Source organism: Canis lupus, chromosome X (assembly GCF_011100685.1).
Source record: "Canis lupus familiaris isolate Mischka breed German Shepherd chromosome X, alternate assembly UU_Cfam_GSD_1.0, whole genome shotgun sequence".
NCBI lineage: Eukaryota > Metazoa > Chordata > Mammalia > Carnivora > Canidae > Canis > Canis lupus.
The window spans coordinates 107,661,114-107,682,696 of NC_049260.1; the positions used below are offsets into that span (position 1 = coordinate 107,661,114).

A 21,583-nucleotide genomic window follows, 5' to 3' on the forward strand; every position below is an offset into this window, starting at 1 on the left:
TGGAATTAGATGGTATGTAATCTTTTGGCATTGACTTTTTTTCTTTTCACTCAGCATCATTCCCTTAAGATTCATCCAAGTTGTATGTATCCATAGTTTGTCCTTTTCCATTGCTGAGTAGGGTTCCATGGTATGGATGAACCACAGTTTGTTTAGACATTCACTTGTCAAAGGACATTTGGATTGATTCCAATTTGGGGCTATATCCACTCCCTCTCCCTAAAAGAAACCCACATTATGTTATGAATCTTTGTGTATAGGTTTTGGTATAGACAGAAATCTTCATTTCTCTGGGATAAAGACCCAGGAATGCAATTGCTGAGCTGTATGGTAGTTGCATTTAGTTTTATATGAAACTGTCAGGCTGTGGTTGTACCTTCTTATATTCCCATTAGCAACAGATGAGTGATCCAGTTTCTCTCCATCCTTGCCAGCATTTTATGTTGCCACTACTTTTTATTTTAGTCTTTCTGGTAAGTATGTAGTGCTGTTTCATTATGGTTTTCATTTGCATTTCCTTGGTGCCTAATGACATTGAACATCTTTTTCGTTCTTTTTTTTAAGATTTTATTTATTTGACAGAGAGAGAGATGGAACACAAGTAGGCAGAGTGGCAGGCTGAGGGAGAGGGAGAAGCAGACTCCCCATGGAGAAGGGAGCCCAATGTAGGGCTCGATCCCAGGACCCTGTGATCATGACCTAAGCTGAAAGCAGATGTTTAATGGATTGAGCCACCCAGGTGCCCCTGAATATCTTTTCCTATGATTATTTTGCCATCTGTACATCGTCTTCAGTAAACTGTCTATTCATGTTTTTGCCCTCTTTTTTTTTTAATTGCATTTGTTTTACTGTTGAGTCTTGAGAGCTCTTTATATATTCTAGTCCTTAGTTGGATATATGTTTTGCAAATATTTTCTCCTAGTCTCTAGATTGCTTTTTAAAATCCTTTTCAGGGATCCCTGGGTGGCGCAGCGGTTTGGCGCCTGCCTTTGGCCCAGGGCGCGATCCTGGAGACCCGGGATCGAATCCCACGTCAGGCTCCCGGTGCATGGAGCCTGCTTCTCCCTCTGCCTGTGTCTCTGCCTCTCTCTCTCTCTCTCTGTGACTATCATAAATAAATAAAAATTAAAAAAAATAAAAAAAAATAAAATCCTTTTCAGGGATCCCTGGGTGGCGCAGCGGTTTGGCGCTTGCCTTTGGCCCAGTGTGCGATCCTGGAGACCCGGATCGAGTCCCACGTCGGGCTCCCGGTGCATGGAGCCTGCTTCTCCCTCTGCATGTGTCTCTCCTCTCTCTCTCTCTCTCTCTGTGAGACTATCATAAATAAATAAAAATAAAAAAAAATAAAAATAAAAAAATAAAAAAAATAAAATCCTTTTCACATGGGCTTTCATGGAACAAAATCTTTTAGTTTTGGTAAAGTCCAATTTATCAGTTTTTCTTTTTGTGGATCATGCTTTTGGTGTCAAGTCGAAGAACTCTTTGTTTAGTGCTAATTTTGTACCCTCTAACCATATTGAACTCACTTTTAAGTTTCAAGAGGTTGGTTTTTTTTAGATTACTTGGGATTTTCTACATGGACAATCATGTAATCTGCAATGATTTGAAGAATTTTTTTTATTAAGTAAACTCTACCCCCAATGTGGGACTTGAATTCACAACCCTGAAATCAAGAGTTCCACTCTCTATTGACTGAGCCAGCCTGGCGCCCTTCCAATGACTTTTATTTCTTTTCCTTTCCTGCTGGAATGCCTCTAACTTCCAGTACTATGTTGACTAAAAGTGGTGAGAGTGGGCATTCTTGCCTTGTTCCCGGTCTTGGAAGGAAGACATTCAGTCTTTACCATTATGGTTGATTTTTTTGCTCTTTTTAAAAGATTTAGTTATTTATTTGAGAGAGAGAGGGAGAGCAAAAGGGGGAGGGGCAGAGAGAGAGGGAGAGAGAGAATCTTAAGTAGACTTCCCACTGAGTGCAGAGCTTAACTCACGGCTTGAACTCACAACCCTGAGATCATGACCTGAGCTGAAATCGAGTCATTTAACCGACTGAGCCACACAGGCATCCCTGGTTGATTTTAAACGTAGGTTTCTTGGTGATGATCTTTATAAATTGACATAAATATCCCATGTTCCTAACTTGCTAAGGGATTTTATCATGGATGTACATGGGATTTTTTTAAAAAAAGATTTTATTTATTTATTCATGAGAGACAGAGAAAGAGAGGCAACATAGACAGAGGGAGAAGCAGGCCCCTCACAGGGAGCCTGATGTGGGACTCCATCCTGGATCCCAGAATCATGCCCTGAGCTGAAGGCAGATGCTCAATGGCTGAGCCACCCAGGCATCCCTGTACTTGGGATTTTTGTCAAGTGCTTTTTCTGTATCAGTTGAACGTGTTTCCTAACCCATGTAATTAATTGCCAGGCTTGGGGTTTGAAAAAAATCTTCAATTCCTATAAATCTTGGTTAAAAAGATACAGACACTTAATTGGGTTGGCTTCATTTGAGATATGAATGATTCTTCAAGGCAGATATTGTTTTAGTGTATGGCTGTAATTTGGGATCCTCATTGGGTTTCGATGCCTAGGCTTGCAAGAGCACCTTCACATTTTGGTTTATCACCGTGATACTCTCCTCTAGGGTTTATGTCTCATTATGTTGGATGATTACTTATTCTTGAGCTGTTCAGCACTTGCAGAACTTGGCTTTTATTATCTAAGTTTGTCTTTCCTTGTTTTTTTAGGTAGAGTCTCTTCTTTCTCCTAGGTTTTTGGTGGTTCTGTGTAAATTGAGGGCATGCACTTATGGGTACTAGATAATTAAAACACTGGCACAGACAGAACATGAGAGACTCTTTGGGAAACAAACAAGGGGTGGTGGAAAGGGAGGTGGGTGGGGGGTGGGGGTGACTGGGTGACGGGCACTGAGGGGGGCACTTGATGGGATGAGCACTGGGCGTTATGCTATATGTTGGCAAATTGAACTCTAATTTAAAAATGAATAAAAATAAAAACAAAATTAAAAAATCAAAAATAAAACACTGGCACACACTGTCTTATGTCTCTACATGTTTTATCTTTGGAAATCTCATCCTGTCAACACTGTACCTCTCTGGGCCTAGTCTCTAAATGAAAGGATTGAATACAATCTCCAAAACTTAGTTCTATGATTCTGTGATTTTGACTAAAAAAACGTGAGTCTTTATTAATAAAGATGTTAGAGGAAAAACTTGGTACAGTAATCCCTCTGGAAAAAACCTCTCATCTGAAAGATTCAAAGGGAGGTTTGCTGAAGTAGAGAAATCCAAGCTTTGGGTTAAAGTGAGGCAATGTAAGTTGCATTATTTTCTAAGAAATACTTGGTACTTAAAATACTACCTGCTTGGCAATTTTGTTCAACTCATTTATTTTTCCTTTTCTAAGCTTTTAAAAAAGATTTTATTTGGGATCCCTGGGTGGCGCAGCGGTTTAGCGCCTGCCTTTGGCCCAGGGCGCGATCCTGGAGACCCGGGATCGAATCCCACGTCAGGCTCCCGGTGCATGGAGCCTGCTTCTCCCTCTGCCTGTGTCTCTGCCTCTCTCTCTCTCTCACTGTGTGCCTATCATAAATAAATAAAAATTAAAAAAAAAGATTTATTTATTTATTTATTTATTTATTATTTATTTATTTATTTATTTTACAGAGAGAGAGAGAGAGAATGGGAGGAGGGACAGAGGGGGGAGAAGGAGAGAATCTCAAGCAAACTGTCTTGAGTGTGGAGCCTGATGAGAGGCTGGATCTCATGACCCTGAAATCATGACTTGAGCTGAAACCAAGAGTCAAATGTTTAACCAACTGAGCCACCCAGGCACCCCTTAAGATTTTATTTCATTTTTTAATATTTTTTTTATTTACTCATGAGAGACACAGAGAGAGACAGAGGCAGAGACACAGGCAGAGGGAGAAGCAGGCTCCATGCAGGGAGCCCTATGTAGGACTCAATCCTGGGACTCCAGGATCATGCCCTGGGCCGAAGGCAGTTGCCAAACTGCTGAGCCACCCAGAGATCCCAAGATTTTATTTTTAAGTAATCTCTACACCTAATGTGGGGCTTGAACTCAGAACCCTGAAATCAAGAGTCCCGCACTTCCCTAAGACAGCCATGTGTCCCTCCTTTCCTAAGTTTTATGCTTCTTTTTGAGATGGTTACTGGAAATGTTAATAACAATTAACATCCACAACTCAGCCATCTTTAGATACAAATACCATACCTAACTCCCAACCTCTGTGTTCTGAATTTCCAGTTACTCATTAGGACTCCTGTAATAGTGCTCTTTGAATATTGTATTAAATAAAATAACTTGGACTTTTATGGCACTTGGTATTTTATTGTTTTCCAAAAATTAAGTGCAGTTCCATCATGAATCTTTTGTAAAGGAGTGGGAATTATTGTATTCTTGGAGAGTGATTTAGGCTCTGGGATGCCATACTCCTCAAATGTGGCATAAGTGACCCTTTAACAGGTTTGCTAAGCCAGTTGGCTGTGTAAAGCCATCTGTAAAAATGGAAACTAAAATCCTGACAATTCTCCCTCTACTTGTAGTTTTGAAGGTAGAAAGCTTGAAACAAATTTTGTGCTGCAGAAATATAGCAGTTTCTTGATAAGGCCTAACAGAATGTGAACCTCTGTTGACACTATATTGTAAAATTCAGTGGAGGAGTACTTCTTATATAACTTTGACTTTTCCCCTTACACACATGTGTTGTGACTTTATGCATGTGTGACTTTCATTAACTCTATCTGTACAGTCAGTTGCAGGCTTCTGGGTGTCATTAATCCCACTTGCTAATGGCTGCAAAATCCTAAAGAACATCCTACATACATCTCAGAATTTCTATATATGCAAATTAAAAGTAATTCTAATGCTCACGACAGTGAAACAAGTTAGTAGATTGTCTACCACCATAATTATTTTTACATCTTAAGTAATAGGCTTCTCGGGTGGATAAATTCAAAATGTTAATTTCCCAGTGGTAAATATGCATGATTTCATTCTGGGTGATCTGCCCTGGAGAAAAACTATGACTCAGTCTTGAATTTTACTCTGCACAATTTTCACTTGGATGTTCTATCACCCCAAATTCCACTTATCCAAGTCAGAAGTGCATGTTTTTCTCCTGAGAGAGGCCACCTTCCTAATTTTCCTATTTCCTATGAGTATCACTGCTATTCTTCCAGTCGTCCAAGAGCAAAATTTGAGTCTTCTGAGATTTCTCTGTCTTCTTCATCTTGTAAGCTTCTTTGTTATCATAACCTGTCAATTCTTCCTTTAGGAATCCCCACACTACTCTTATTTCATTCCAAGCTCTCATCATCCACTTATTCAGTCAGCCTGCACATATTTACTGGACATATACTGTGTGCCAGGCCCTATGCTAGGCACTAAGGATACACTGGTTATCAAAGAAAGGTGGGATCCCTGTGCATCCGGCATAGTGGGGAAGACAGACAGTAATAAACATACACCAATGTAAACCTGCAGCTGTGACAACTACTATGAAGAAGAGGTATGGGGTGTCCAAAGAGCCTAGAATACATTGGTTTTGCCCAATCATGGAAGCTAAGGAAGGTAGCAGGCTTCTCTGAGGAAGCAATCCATGAGCTGAGATCTAAAGGATGAGGAGAAGTTAATCAGATGAAAAGGGACAGGAAGAACATTCCAAGTACAGGTAACAGTGTAGGTAGTGGTCTTGTGGTAAGAAAGTGAATGCCAAGTACTAGAGGACTGAAATGAGGATGGAGGGCTGAAGCCCAAAAAACAAGGCAGAAACCTCACACAAAGTGAGGCCTGACAGATGGGTAGGGACCAAACAGTTCATAGCTTTATAAGCTCTACTAAGAAACACATACTTTTTTATCCTGGAGTAATGGAAGGCCACTAAAGGGAGCTAAGTTTGTGTGTGTGTGTGTGTGTGTGTGCGCGCGCGCGTGTGTGTGACATGATCAAATTTGCATTTTGAAAAGATCATCCTGATTGAATTGTGGAACAGATTGGAAGAGGAGCCAAGAGCAGAGGCAGAGAGTTCAGTTGGGAGGCTAACGCAGAGTCCAGGTAAGAAACTGATGATGATTTGGTGAGGGCGGTAAGTGATCAAGATGGAGAGAAACAGATGCAGTCAAGAGCTGTTTGGGAGATAAGAGTCATAGGACAAAATTATGGGTTGGCTATGGCGGGTGAGACAGAAAAGGAAGGAGGTTGAGGGAGAGGGTTTTGGCTTGCATAATTGAATGTGTGATGATGCCATTCACTGAGTGAGAGCACTGAAAGAGTACCCAGTTTGGAGAGAAGACAATGAGTTCAAATTGGGGCATATTGAGTTTGAGGAGTTAATGAGATATCCAAGAGATGTCAAGTAAGCAATTGTGGAACTCAGAATAAGAGATCTGATCTAGAGATGTAACTTTGACATTCATCTGCATACAGGTGTAACTCAAATATGGAGGGGTGTGCAGGAACCATAGGGTAAGAAGAGAAGAGGTTCTGGGACCAAGCATTGAGGAACTCTAATATTTAATGACTGGGTTAAACAGGATGGGTCTGCAAAGAGGAAAAAAAAGAGTGGCCAGAGGAGTAGGAGTAGGAGAAAGCCCAAGAGTGGGCTATGTCGTGGAAATCAATGGAAAGAGTTATTTTAAGAAGGATGGAGTGGTCAACATTGTCAAAGCCTGTTGAGAGGTCAAGTAAGACAAAGACTGAAAAAGTATCCATAGTATATGTCCTCATGGAGGCCATTGGTGACATTAGTGGGTGCTGTGCAGTGGAATGATGACAAAACCCAGACTAGTGTGGATTTAAGAATGGGGCTGAGGAAGGTGGAGACAGTGGATGTGATGGGAAGGAGGGAGATAGGGCGTGCCTGAAGAGATGTGGGACTCTTATTTTTTATTGTAAGAGACTGGAAGATGTTTAAATCAGGAAGGAAAGGCCCTTAGGGAAAAGAGAGATAATTATTGGTGAGGGATAACTGAGGTGGTAGCACAGCTAAGTTTCTGATAACTTCAATTGTTTTTTCCTGTGAAGTAAGGGGCACAATTCCTTAATAAACATGTGGGGGCAGAGTTCGATAATGAGAAGGTTTTAAATAGTTACTGCAGAGAGTAGTAGCAAAAATTGACCAGAGAAAAGTAGTGTGATGGCTGGGCAGTATGAAAGGCTTATTTGGGGTTGGGGATCACGAATTTATAGACATATGTGTGACTGTGTCCAGCAGTGCTTGACTGCTCAAGTGCAGGTGTGGAGGTGATGGAAAGTTGGGTTGGCACAGAGTTGGTGGGAGGGAGGTGAGGAGGAGGAGTCTACCGGCCTCCTAAAAAATCTTCTTGATCTGAGTGTCTTCCCATTCCTACCCATCCTGTACACAAAATTCATTTTTTTTTCCGAGAGAGAGAGAGAAAGCATGCGAGTGGGGTTGGAAAGGGCATAGGAGAGAGAGAGGGAGAGAGAGAGAGAGAGATAATCCTAAGCAAGCTTCATGCCCAGTGTAGAGCCCAATGTGGGGCTTAATCTCATGATTCAGAGCATGAGTGGAGCCAAAATCAGGAGTTGGACACTTAACCAACTGAGCCACGCAGGCACCCCTGAAATGGATGTCCTTCTATTTGTTACATAATGAGGGCATTTTGAGAACCATATTGAGATTTTAGAAAGTAGAAAATCATCTTAAGAAAAACCAAGTAATCAAGTGGCTTGATTATATCTGATACTTATCACCTCTTAAAAACATGAGAAAAAATTATAGAGCTCTTTCTAACAGAATTGTCTCTGATTTCTAAAGCCAAATCCAAAGTAACACATACTTTCTAATTTTCCAGTTGTTTCTGAAAATATAACAATTCAAGAAATGAGTACAACTCTTTCACAACAAATAGATTTGACAACTCCATCCCAAGTTACTGGACTAAAACCACAAGAAACTATAAACTCTTCTACAGTGTTTAAAAGCATGCCTGTATTTGCAGCTGATTATACAGCCATATCATATTCCAACACAACATCTCCACCTCTGGAAGCAATAACTGCACCGAAATTTTTAAAAACACCTGTAACTGAGACAACCAGATTCACAGCAGACATTTTGTCTACTTCAGCAGCCATCACTCTGCCTACCAAAAGTACCTCCATAGGCACTACTACCAATTCCATGAAAGTAACTAAACCTCCATCTTCAGACAGCACAAGAACGACAAAAATGGCTGAAGCCATTGCTACTGAGACCTTGCATCCGACTACAGCTGCTAATTTTCTATACACATCTGGACTTAGCAAGAATTCAATTATATCCAAAACTTCAGTGACTGAGTCTCAGTCGACCATTATGAAGACATCTTTATTCTCATCTGCTGAGTTGACATCCATATCTCCAACATCTTGGCTCAAACACAAATCCACAGGTATTGAGGCACTTTCTATCTCCACAGCTAGACAGGAGTTTCTTGCCTCTACAGCTGCTGGAACATTACCTTGGTCCACAGTGGAACATACTTCAGCTACAACCACTCATGTTGGGACTGCATTAGCATTCATACCTGAGTCTGTGCACATCTCCACAGTTGCTCCAGAAGGTTCAGTATTTCCTAGAAATCAGACAGCATCCACGTTGGCAACAACCAACATGGAAATAGCATCTCCAGTTCATTCAAAAACGCTCCCAACCAGGCCTATTGAGATGATGCCTGTGCTAAGAACAACTGAAACAAAATTGACATCTACAAATTTCCAAGAAGTCTCTTCACCCAGGATGGAGGATACAGTATCTACCTCCATACCAAAAAAGGCCTCTTCTGTGGCCCTTTCTTTCAGGACATCAACCCCATTCACTGGAACTCTGAGTTTACAGCCAGTTATTGATGCTGAGACTACACATACAGCCTTGACTCTTGGGGTCACACTTGCCCCCATGGCAACTGACACTCTGCTTCCCCCCATAATACCTAGGCCCATATATACCCAGAATACACCCACAGGTGGTGGAAACATGCTTCCTTTGAATTCCACTAGATCAGCTTCCACATTCAAGGCCTCTGAGTCTGGTCCCACATCAATAACTGATGATGGTACTCATCTGTTCTCCACCATTGAAACTACACAGACTTCCAGGCCAGATCAGACCCTGTTGACATCAGCATTCCATGCTTCTAATACAGGACATTCATCCACTACTAGCACTCCTATTATCCCACCAGAAGCCCCCTCAGAAAGCAAGGCTACCACTATCACTGGTGCTAGTATTACTGCTGGCACTACTACAGACAGATACGCAAAACCTGCATCCAAATTGACTACTTTGTGGTATGCTAATTTCTCCACAATTTTGGGAACCACATCTATAACCCAACAGCCTGAGTTTAAACTTACCACTTTACAACTAAAACCTACCCCTCTGTCCATAGCAGCTGAAAGTGAACTTCCTTCAACGCTAAGGGAGACGTTTGTTCCACCAGTAGGTGTAATATCTACCCTTGCTAACATTGAACCAAATGTTTCTACTGAAGAGAGTGCTTCTGAGACCACAGTAATAGAGACAAATGGCACAGTTGCATTTGGAGAGACAATAGCCCCTGTCCCAGAGTCCGCAACAACACAAAGGTGCAGTCATCCTGTGATAAGGATAGAAACAACTTCCCATTACCTTGAGGGAAAATCAACTATAGCGGTGACAACTGAGCTTTCCCCATTTGCAACAATGCTGGAAGCAACAGATGAATCTGCGCAAATGGTAACAGCTTCTGTCACCGCTTCCCCTTTTCCTGACATTGAAAAGTTGACCACCCTGTTGGATAATAAAACTACAACTACTGAGGTGAGAGGAAGTTGGCTTTCTACAAAATTGATGACAACCACATCTAAGAACTCCTACGATGGAACCACAGAAATCTTTAATTCCACTCACACCCACACAGCACATTGGACTTCAGAGGCTCCACCTGTGGGAGATCCAACTCCATCTCCCATTTTTGGGAGCACACAGACATTCCCTGAACTCCTGGGAACTTCTACCACAAGGATATTGGGGACCAGTTTTGCCACTGTCCTTACAGACATGATAGCCATGTCCTTGTCTGCTGGTGTCTCACCTCCACAGCCTACAGCTACCCATTCCTCAGCAACCCCTGCACCATCAGCTACAGTGACCACAACATCGGTGTCACCGTTGGATCAGACTGCTTCCACAACCAGGAATACCGTGCCTACCCACAGACACTCGATTCACACCACTTCAGAAGCCACAGTGTTCTCTGTCAGGATGACACCCACAACAGTTCCTTCTCTGACAGATACTCCGGTCCTCTCGTGGAGACCTCCCACTCCTGTGGCAACTATGGCTGAGACCACCTTTCTCTTCCCTTCGGCTGACACAGTAACCCCATTTACACCCACTCTTGTCTGCTCTAAATCTCTCCCCGACAGCATTCCTGTTGTGTCCTCCACCCATGTGACCTCAACTATGTTTACACCAGTAGCAACCCAACCCATGTCTCAAAGGGAGGAGACTTCTACCCATGCTCTTAGCCTTCCATACACTCTCAACAGCAGTGGAGATATTGTTAGCTTGGCTACTAGCACCATAGAAACTTCTGTTGTTGATGAAACCATGCCCTCACATACCTCTACCAATAAGCTTACAGTAGATGGTCACATTTCTCAATCTTCAACACGTCTTGGAAACATACTGGTCCCCACTCTATTAGTGACTGATGTTTCTACCTTATCTTCTGACAAAGAGCAGATGACCATATCCTTGGGAAACACCTCTAGAACTGTGGAGGTGACAGAAATGTCCCCATCAGAGAATCCTTTTATTTCAGACTCCCAGAGTATTTCATCCTTGGAAATGACACATTCAGGATTTGCTGAGACCACAACAATTTCCAGTCGCCAAACACATTCACCTTCAGAGTTTCCACTTGCCACTTCACCTGACAGGATTTCAGCTTCATCTCCCATTTCTGGAACCACACAGACTATACCTACCTCTATCTTAAGTCACTCAGTAAATGCTCACAATCCAGAAATGTCTACCAGTCTTGGGAAAACAGCCCTCCCTTCACAAGCTCTGACAATCACCACACTTTTGTCTCCTGAAAAAGAAAGCATCGGTACACTTTCAGTATATACTCCCAGAACTGAGAAAATGATAGTAAGTGCCACCTCTGTGACTCACCTTTTCTCATACCACCAGGATACCTCATTTGTAGACACTGTAACTTCCAGGACAACCAGAATATCCAATCCTGTAAATGTCAACACAACTCTTTCATACTTGCTTTCCCCAAAAACTCAAACTAAGATTTCAGTTGCCTCTTCCATTTCTGAAAGTATGCAGACCTCCCCTGAGTCCTTGTCTCTTTCCACAACTGGACAGTCTCATGCCGATTTTACAATTGTCTTTACTGATGGGATCACTATAGTCCTTTCTACTCCAAATGCACCTACAGCACTTCTTGAGAAAACCCCTGTGGCAACACACACTCTTATTGACCAGGTGTCCTCACTGCCAGTTAGCGTCCCTGCTGTCAGCTCCAAAAGAGTTTCTGCCACTCCCACAATACTAATAACTAAATATTCTAAAACAGCACACCCAGACTGTTTGAAAAGTCCCTCCATAGCCACTTCTGGGCCTGTGTCTGAGATGCCTTCAATGTCAGTTAATGGCTCTGCTTTCTCACCTCCTGCTGTTTCTATTGACACTTCCACAACAGTTGGCTCATTCTCTTCGTTATTGTCTTCAACTACCCCTAGGACTACTATGGCCCTACAGACATCTACATTGGATGTTGCACCTGGGCCTACTTCAAAAAGGACATTGTTTTCCTCTACTTCCATTACTTCAGAAATGACAGAGGTGTCCTCCAGGATCACACCTACATCCTTTTCCTCTCTGACACAGTCAACTTTTCCCTCTGTGAAAACCATTCCAACCACTGTTACAGTGGGGACAGTGACTCCATCCATAGGCACCACTGCCTCCTCTCTACTCAGTTCTAAGAACACTGGAGCTATTTCTTCCATTTCAAAGACCACATTTTCACCATTTCAATCAACAACTCAACAGTTGTCACAAAGAGATGAGACTACAACTCTGGGCATGTTATCTGGGACTGCTAATGGCTCCTTATCTCCTGTGAGCAGTAGTATAGAAACCGCTCTCACAAATACTTATTCCAGAACTGCTGCCCTTGAAAGTGTGCTTTCATCTACTCCATCAGATAATCTCCATACTTCATTGAATATTGAAGTTTCTCCATCTTTGACTAGCTCTAAGAACATTCCTGGACCCACAAAAAGTGTCAAAGCCACCACTTACCTTTCTTTAAATACAGAAAAGATGACTTCCTTGTCAGAAAATTCTTCAGCAGCTGAACTAACAAAAGGTGCTACATCTGTGGATACCCCTGTTTCATATCCTCTATGGACTCCATCCATTGCAACTCCACCCTCTTTGACATCGTTTCTTTTTTCACCTCATAGTACTGAAGCCAAGTTCTCTACTCCGGAGACTTTTCTTCTTCTTACATCCCAAATGGCTGAATTTCCAGTTCTGGGCACAAGAATCACATCTAGTAACACCAAATCTCTGCTTATGACTTCCTGGGACACACCCACAGCTAAAGGTTCTCAATTTCCAATTTCTGCCACTACTCGTATACCTACACCCCACAAGATGGAAACAGAGACTCCATACCTTGTTCCTGGGTCTTTGTTGACATTCACAGCCTCTCAGACTGGTCTTGTATCTGAAGATGTTATGGCAAAATCATCAATTTCCATGCCAGGAAGTCTTCCTACCTTGGGGATGTCTGACAGCCCTTCATCATCAATATCTTCAAGATCTATTCCTATCACGTTGGCTGACATTAAGCCCACTTTTGAGAAGACAGCTACATCTGTAACTCCTGGGACCAGACTCACACTGAATCCTTCTGGTGCCACTTCAGGATCTATGCTTTCAGAGGCTACCAGTTCACCCATACTGGCTTGGATTTTATCTACGCTCCCTTTGGGTCCTCCACTGGTGACTGTATCCAATAGTCCTCACATAACTTCTATGGTAGAAGTGTCAAAGTCCACATTTCTGACTTCTGACACTACACCAATGCACTCATTCACTAACTTTACAACACTACCCTTTGCTGCCATAAGCACAGCACTCACCAAAACCACTCCTGCACCTACAGTGGGCAGTATCACTGCTGGCTTCCCAATTTCTCTCCCTATGTCTATAAAAATCACAGATGCCAGTACATACATTTCCAAATTCACTGAGGCATCTTCCAGAACCATTGTGACTGCCAACTCCAGGACTGTGTCTCAACCTCTACCCTTTAGCAGAATGAGTAGGCTGCCTCCTGCAACTGACCACACCCTATCTATTAGTTCCACATTTCTGCCTAGCCCCACAGTAACATCTGCATGGAGTAAAATCTCACCTGCATCAGCATCCCCTACTTTAGTTCTTCCTAAGCCCATGCTGGACTCCCTTCCAAATATAACCGCCAGTACACTTACTGCTACCACAGCCTCATTTCCACTCACATCCACTGGAGTAACACATCCTTCTACAGCAACTGTGTCTTCACTACTTTCTTCCTCTTCTGAGACAACCTGGCTGGACTCCACATCTTCTTTTCTATCTATGGAAACATCAACTTCACTTATTGCCACTAAGTCTACAGGTATGTTCCACAACATGTGCAGTTAATCACTAACAGAATGCATGCACAACAGGTCATGTGTTCTCTAAGGCGGCCAGTTCTCTGAAGGCAGAAAAGGATAAAGGATACAGATGTTTCTTATCTCCTTCAGACAGTGGGGTCCAGTGGATACCTTGTCCAAACAGAATTCTCTAACCATCTTGCTTGGCTTTGCTTTATTGAAATATAATGCAAATATATCTTTTCATTCAACATGACATTTCTTAACACCCTTTCCATCCACTTTGTTCCTGATGCTCTGTCTCTGGCAATGTGAACATGGACCAGGAACTTCACCCTCTCCCAGTAGAGAATGATATGGCATAGCAGCAAACACCAGGAGATACTCTAGCCTGCCTTTTTTGAATTCCTCTTATACAGGCCTCAGCTTCTCCAGTCACCACTTCTTGCCAGCTTAGAATGCTGATCCATAGCCAGGGAGTATTTGGCTTCCATTTAACTCAAATACTGGATATCCCTTCAACTTTTAATGTTCCCAAGTTGAAATCTGATAGGATAGACAAGAGAAAGAGGAAAAGAGAGAAAAACTTGAAGCAGAAAAAAAGGCACAGGAAAAAAAAGGCACAGGAAGAAGTAAATATTTTCTGAGGGTGATCTTGTGAGATATTGTTCAGCTTGACTGTTAAATGGACTGGAAATGTGTTGGCTAATGAAAATTGAGGATTTGGGGGATTTGCAGAATGTCCATCAACTGTGTAGCAATCAGGAAACTGCCCAAATAATTAAAGCAAAAATGTAATGGTACATCTGTTTTGCTTTTGGATATGGAGCCAAAAGTGCTGGTTCTTGACCTTGGAGTTAAATTAAGCAAAATTTAAGAATGAGACTTCATTGTTAGTCTCTTTAAAATGACAAGCAATTTTGACCAAAATTATGGAAGTTAAGTTTCTTGGACTAAGTGAATGAAATTAATCTCATTTTTAATTTCAGTTTCCTTCTACAATATTGAAATGAGCTTCTCTGTGCTTGATGAAGAGCCAAGGATCCCTATTATCAGTGTTGTAAATGAATTTGCAGAAAATTGGGTAAAATAATCTTTTAAATATTTATGGTACATATAAAATATGTGAAGATATATATATATATATGATATGTATATATATATTTAATATGAACTGAGTAGGTTAAAACTAGGCTTTACTTTCTTCTACCCATTACACATTCCACAGCTAATTGGTTTTGACTTTTTTGCCACAAATTTATCTACTCTGTAACACCATAAGGATGTATGTGGTCTCTCTTTCACAGTGCCAATGCTGAAAGCTTTTATGGGATGTTATTATTTTAATTTGTTTAGAACTGTACATTTCCCTCCACTGACACAAATGCTGGGCCTTTGCCAAATTTTCCTATTTGGAGAAAGTAGGAGAACAGTGATAACAAAGTCTATACTATTGTATTTACAAATGTTTGTTTCCTGCATTTTAAATTATTTCTCTCCTACACAAGAAATGTTTTATTTATCTTTACTTCTTTTTGATAATAAGAGTAATACATACTTTCTGTAAAAATTTAGACACTGAAATCTGAGACCCAGAAAGTAAATGTTTTCTCTAATACTATTCCTTGTATTGACTCCTCTTCACAGTCTGAGTTATATTCATTCAGATTTTTTCCTATGCCTGCAATAATACTGATTCATGTATGTTATTTTACAAAAATAACTGGAATCATATAATTATACCATTCTGCAACTTGCTTTTTCTCACTTAACTGTATATCTTTTTTTTTTAGATTTTATTTATTTATTCATGAGAGACACACAGAGAGAGAGGCAGAGACACAGGCAGAGGGAGAAGCAGAATCCATGCAGGAGCCTGATGTGGGACTCGATCCCAGGTCTCCAGGATCACACCCTGGGCTGAAGGTGGCGCTAAACCGCTGGGCCACCGGGGCTGCCCTAATCGTATATCTTTGAGCATATTCATGCTGCAAATACTGACCTACCTCATATCCTTTAACAGATACAGAGGATTTCACTAGATGATTGTAATGTAGTATTTGTTTTTTTATTTTTTATTTTTTTAATAATAAATTTATTTTTTATTGGTGTTCAATTTGCCAACATACAGAAGTATTTGTTTTTTTTTTTTTTTTAGATCCAGCCATTCATTGGTGGACATCTGGATTGCTTTTATTTTTTTTTCTCTATTTGGAAACAATGCTGACAATAATACCCTTGCAATAAATATTGGAGGCACTTGAGTTTTTCTATAGAATAAATACCCAGAACTGGAATTGCTAGATCAAAAGACAAGAGCATTTCTTTTTTTTTTTTTTTTTTTTTTTTTTGACAAGAGCATTTCACATTTTAAAAGCTAGAGCTAAGTGGCCTCCCAGACAGGTGATGTCAATTTGCATCCCACCAACAGTAAATGATCATGTCTGTTTCCTCTCTTTCCCCACCAGCATTTCTTTGCAAGTATATATGACATGATTATAAGTGCTTGAAAATAGGCAGGTATATTTGTCCACTAGGGCTGCCATAACAAAATACAATGCACTGAGGAGCTTAAATAACAGACGTTTCTTTTCTCACAGTTCTGAAGGTTGGAAGTCCAAGATCAAGATGTCGGCAGGGTTGATTTCTCCTGAGATCTCTCTCCTTTGCTTGCAGATGGTCACTTTCTCATTGTGTCCTCACATACCATACACACACACACACACACACACACACACACACACACACACAGATTGGGGGGGGAGAGATCTTGGGGTCTCTTCCTCTTCTTATAGGAACACCGGTCCTATCTGATTAGAGCTCCACCCTATGACCATATTTAGCCTGATTGTCTCTTTTAAAGGCCCTAATTCCAAATATAATCACATTAGGGGGTTTGGGCCTCAACATGTGAATTTGGCGGGGGACACAATCCAGCCCCAAAATTGAAAAACTGACTGGAGCAGATGGAAATGTTGAACTAACCAAAATAATAAATTCAACTTAATGATGACATTGTCTCAGGTAACTTTCCTGGGTTAGAACAGAGGAGAGAAAATACTAAAACTGATATGTTTTGTCTTTTACAGTTGAATTCTATATTTCAGGACAGTGAATTTGCTGTTGCTAATCTGGTTATTAAAATTAAAAGCAGGTATGTGAGTGTCATCTATTGTGAGTGGAAGGCAGTTTGAGGGCATTCTGGTTTTTTTTTTCTGTCTGAGATTTAGGGACTGCATTTTGAGTTGCATCTTCCCTTCTGAGTATAGATTCTCTTTAGAATAAGGAAGAAATTTCTGTTATCTCTGTAGGGTGTAAAGCCAGTGGGAGAACAAAACAGAAGAAAATAAATGGACGAAACGGTGGAATTGGATTTAGTTACCTTTAATGCCCCTCTTAGCTTTAAAATGCTATGATTCTGTGACTTTAGGGGAAAAAGCATGCCTTAAAGGATGAAGGTTAGGAATGGCCAATGGTGAAGATTTATAAGACCCTTTATTTTCCGATAATGCACTTTCATTAGGAGTTAGAAATTCCAAAGGGAACTTGAAATGTTTAAAGTGAGGAATGCTGACTAGTCTAAGACTTGCCTGGGGCACAAATTTGGAGAGGTGATTGCAGTGCAACTGGCAGGAATTGAGTAGTATCCAGGAGTCATGACAAAGAGAACTGCCTTTCCCTACCCTGTCCAAGAACTCTGGTTTATACCTCTAGATTTGTTGCCACATATTTACTAAGAGGGTAGGATTCTACTCCACATATTGTTTTAAAGCCTTCTTTTCTTGCTTTAAAGTACATCATGTACATCTTTTCAGGCCAATATGTACAGATTTAGCTTATTCGTTTTAATGACTGCATGGGATTCTTTTGCATGGGTGTGCCACAATGTATATATCCAATTACCTAGAGAGGGACATTTCAGTTATTTCCACTCTTGCACATATATTTGTATGTACCCTTACTGTACTGTTATGGGATAGATTCCTGGAAGTGGGGTTGCTTAGTCAAATACTTACTACCATTTTGGTATGCAGATAATGACGAGGCTCTTTTGAAGTGTCTCCTTAAAGCCTTAGTATTTGAATTCCAAGCTGGGGGAATTCTTGTTCTTCCTCACAGTTGTCTTTCTCCTGAGCTTTTGTACTAATGTATTTGGCACCATTTTTTTATGCTTTTGATACAGAGGCACTTCTGAGGGAAAAATAACCATGGACCAAACTGTAGTAAGTAATTTTCAAAATGAATCTACCTGTGACTCCTTCAATACCTGAGTAGATGTAAGTAAAATAGTGCTTCTCCCAAGTGTACATCGAGCAAAGCTCAATTGTGGTCATTGAGGGTCAAATTACATTACTTTCTTTGGCATCTGCACAAGAACCCAGTAAGAAAACCATCTTCTGCTTTTCTGAACTCCCTGCAGGGCAGTTTTTTGAGGTACATTTTGTGGGCTATGGGAGTGTGGAGTGACTTGGAGATTATAAATTGCAAATGGAATTTCTTGGTTGTAGACATCTTGGACAAAAGCCTGGTTCTCCCAAGAATGACACAACTGTTTGCAAGACTGACATTCACATAATAAATCTACCATTTATCTGTATAGATTTGAAATCAGAGTGTGATAAAACTATCTCCCATCATTCTTGCCCCAATACTCAGTACTTATTCCAGTGCCTCAAAGCTTTACTGTGATAGACTCTGAAAGGATCAATAAGCACAGACTTAGTAAGGTATTTAAATATGAGATAAATATTTTGATTTCACAAAGTACAATCAAGCCTACAGTGCCTTCCAAATAATCTGCCAGCATTTAAAATGCTTTCTATAAAGAACTGAGTCTTAATTTCTTAATTTAACACATTATAGATAACTTGACCTAAGTCCTCTCAAATAAATAGGTGTAAAATGCCTTTTGGTGACAACGTGGTCCCCAGAATCAGGATGCCCGGATTATAATCCCTGTTCCTCCACTTCCTGACTGGGAAACCTTGGGCAACCTAATTAAACACTCTGTGCCTCAGTTTTCTCACCTGTAGAATGAGGATGACAATATTACCATTCCTCATAGGGCTGTTGGAAAGATGGGATGGGATGATTTATGTCAAGTACTTAACACAGGAACATAGTAAATGCTTGATAGTGTTTACTATTATCATCATCATGTTAGGGTCCAGATCCAGAAAGCTCAGATTCTGCTCCCAGTTCTGTGACTTGCCAGTTGTGTGATACTAGGCAGATCATTTAACTTCTCTGAGACTTAGCTTCATCATCTAGGAAATGGGGTGATAAACCCTGCATTGCCCACACTACAGGGGTAATATAAGGACTAGGTGCATTGATTTTTTAGGGTGATTTGCAAATGGCAATGAGTTACATAAATGTAAAGCATAATTATGATTGCTATTGTTAACAATAAGCCCTGTACTCAAATGTGATGTTTGTTTAAAGATTTCAGTGACCATGTACTTTTGTTTTGCATTATTTTGGAACAGAGAGAAGGGCAAGGAATGGCTACAATTTCCCATGTACTATCCAGGTAGGAGCTGAGTTTATTCATAGCTGGTACATTTAGTTCTGATTTTCCTTCCATTTAATTCTGTATTTTCAGCCTGTCGGTCAGAGTTGTCAGAAGGAGATCAAAGTACCTGGTGGTTATTTTACAGATGCTGTAATTGGGCTTTTGCCTTCAAGAAATAAGTTGTTTCAGTTGGTCATGGTGCAGCCTAGCAGCCTGCCTCCTGCTTCTTTGTAGTGAAGAGAAGATGGGGTTCAAAGTGGCCATAATTTGGGGATGGGGAATAAAGTGTTGTCATCCAAAAAGTCCACGAAATACTGAGCAGGGAAGTGGAAAAACAACACGGCAAGGAACCTTGGTCCTGTTCAGACCCATGGTCTGGCTCCTCCTAGAATGCTGGCTATTGTTGCCCTGCTTGGTGCAACTCAGAGGGGCTCACGGGAAGGTCACTGATATGTTCAGGGTTCTAAGAGTAAAGAGTCTGTTGCAGGAAAGGGAGAGGTTTAAAAGTGAGGAGTCCTCTTTAGATTGGCAAAATGAGAGCTGGGAAGAGATGGGCTCCATATGGAAGGGTGGGGCGACAGGGACTCTACTGACCCTGAATCAGTGGAGAGGGAGGCATGACTTAGATTGGACAAAGAGAAATTTTCAGTTAACACAGCTGTAGGAAACGTAGGAAATGTGTGCTTCCAAAAGAAGTATTGGCAAAAACAAATGGGGAAAAGGTCTAGGTAAGCTTGTGACTCTTTTTTTTAAGATTTTATTTATTTGAGAGAGAAAGAAAGCATGAGCAGGGGGAGTGGCAAAGGGAGAGGGAGAAGCAGGCTCCCTGCTTAGTGGGGAGCCCGAAGCAGGGCTTGATCCCAGGATCCTGACCTGAGCCAGTCAGCTACTTAACCAACTGAACCGCCCAGGTGTCCCTAAGATTTGAATCTTAAAAATGCTCCATAATGGAAAAGCAGAGAAAATTAGAATGTCTGAGGACCTTGCTCCAGCAGTTAAGGTCAAGCACAGCCCTATTTTTTCTCAATGTATCCTTTAGTGGACAGAATACTCTAGGGATATACTAGGTATTTGTGACCTTCGCTAAGGAATGGGGACCTTAATAGCACTACTCATAAGGCTGTTGTGTAGGTAACATGAGTCAAAACACAGGGAGCGAGAGTGCTACAAATGTTAGCTACTATCACTACCATTATCTCCATTATTATTCTATTATAGAAATAGGCCTTCTGCAGAACACATCTTTAGAGACTAATTGAGCATGTGCCATTTGCCTTCTTGCAGTAATGATGGATAAATTGGAGACCAGAAGGATAAAAGGTTTTCTCCGAAGTAATAAATCCTGAGTACTCCATCTTCTCTATTAATTAGCACAAGCTCCTAGAGAACAAATGGCTAGTTCATTTTATTTCATTTTAGTTTGCTTTTTTAAAGATTTATTTATTTATTTATTTGAGTGGGGGAGGAGCAGAGGGATTGTGCAGACTCCCCACTGAGTGCAGAGCCTGAAAGTCGGGATTGATCCCAGGACCCTGAGATCCTGACCTGAGCCAAAACTAAGAGCCTGGCTTAACTGACTGAGCCACGTAGGTGCCCCAAGTTGATTTTATTATAATGCAAATGTTGCTGACCTTTTGAAAATGCGTTTTGAGTTGTTTTTTTGCATTTGAAAATTTATCAGAAGATTTCAATATGTTGTCTTCCATCATTTCTTAAGATTTGCCACTTAATAGATGTAAAATGTTTGCTATTTATGGACTCTCAATTTAGTCATCTGTGTAGAATTTCAGCACCACAGGCCAAGTGGCACTCTGTTGACTCACTGCAACATGGTTCTTTTCTGCTCTGCTCTTTAGCTATGTTTGTCGGGCTATCCTAAAGGCCAGCTCTTCTTTAGCAGCCATCGAATTGATGAGCAGGATCAAAAGTAAAATACATGACAACCTCACACATGGAAACTTCACCCAAGGTCAACTAACGTTATTAGTGAAATCTGAACACGTTGTGGAAAAACTAGGTAATTTTGGGGGAGGTAGTATTCCATACACATTCACTCCCATCATTATAAAGGTCATAATGCATGCATAGTAATACATTCTGAGTTCTGACGGGGGGGGGGGGGGGGGGGGGGGGGGGGTAGGAATTGTCTTCATGTTTCTTTCCACACTGTCAGTGCTCTGTTGCCCTGACAACCTTCCTACCCGTAAGAGCTGATGAAAACTATGGAGGGGTTACCAGAGACAATTGGTCAGCTCTGGCTATCAGCAGTGGCCAGTCTATCAACAGAGTGGGAGGATTGTCTCTCTCGCATAAATACTCAGAGGCCTGGGGAGCTTCCTCATTCCACACGATAGTTGTCCAATAGATGCTTGT

The 21,583-nt window shown here is 41.1% G+C and overlaps 1 protein-coding gene across 1 annotated transcript in view; it reads left to right on the forward strand.

The window, feature by feature from the left end:
* Positions 1 to 21,583, forward strand: part of ADGRG4 (adhesion G protein-coupled receptor G4) — a 103,724-nt gene that overhangs the window by 27,121 nt on the left and 55,020 nt on the right. Inside the window, exons 4-9 of the mRNA XM_038588425.1 lie at positions 7,854 to 13,715; positions 14,685 to 14,779; positions 16,785 to 16,849; positions 17,879 to 17,918; positions 19,185 to 19,228; positions 21,067 to 21,227. Of these exons, the coding sequence (XP_038444353.1) occupies positions 7,854 to 13,715; positions 14,685 to 14,779; positions 16,785 to 16,849; positions 17,879 to 17,918; positions 19,185 to 19,228; positions 21,067 to 21,227 (6,267 nt within the window). The remainder of the gene's footprint in view (positions 1 to 7,853; positions 13,716 to 14,684; positions 14,780 to 16,784; positions 16,850 to 17,878; positions 17,919 to 19,184; positions 19,229 to 21,066; positions 21,228 to 21,583) is intronic.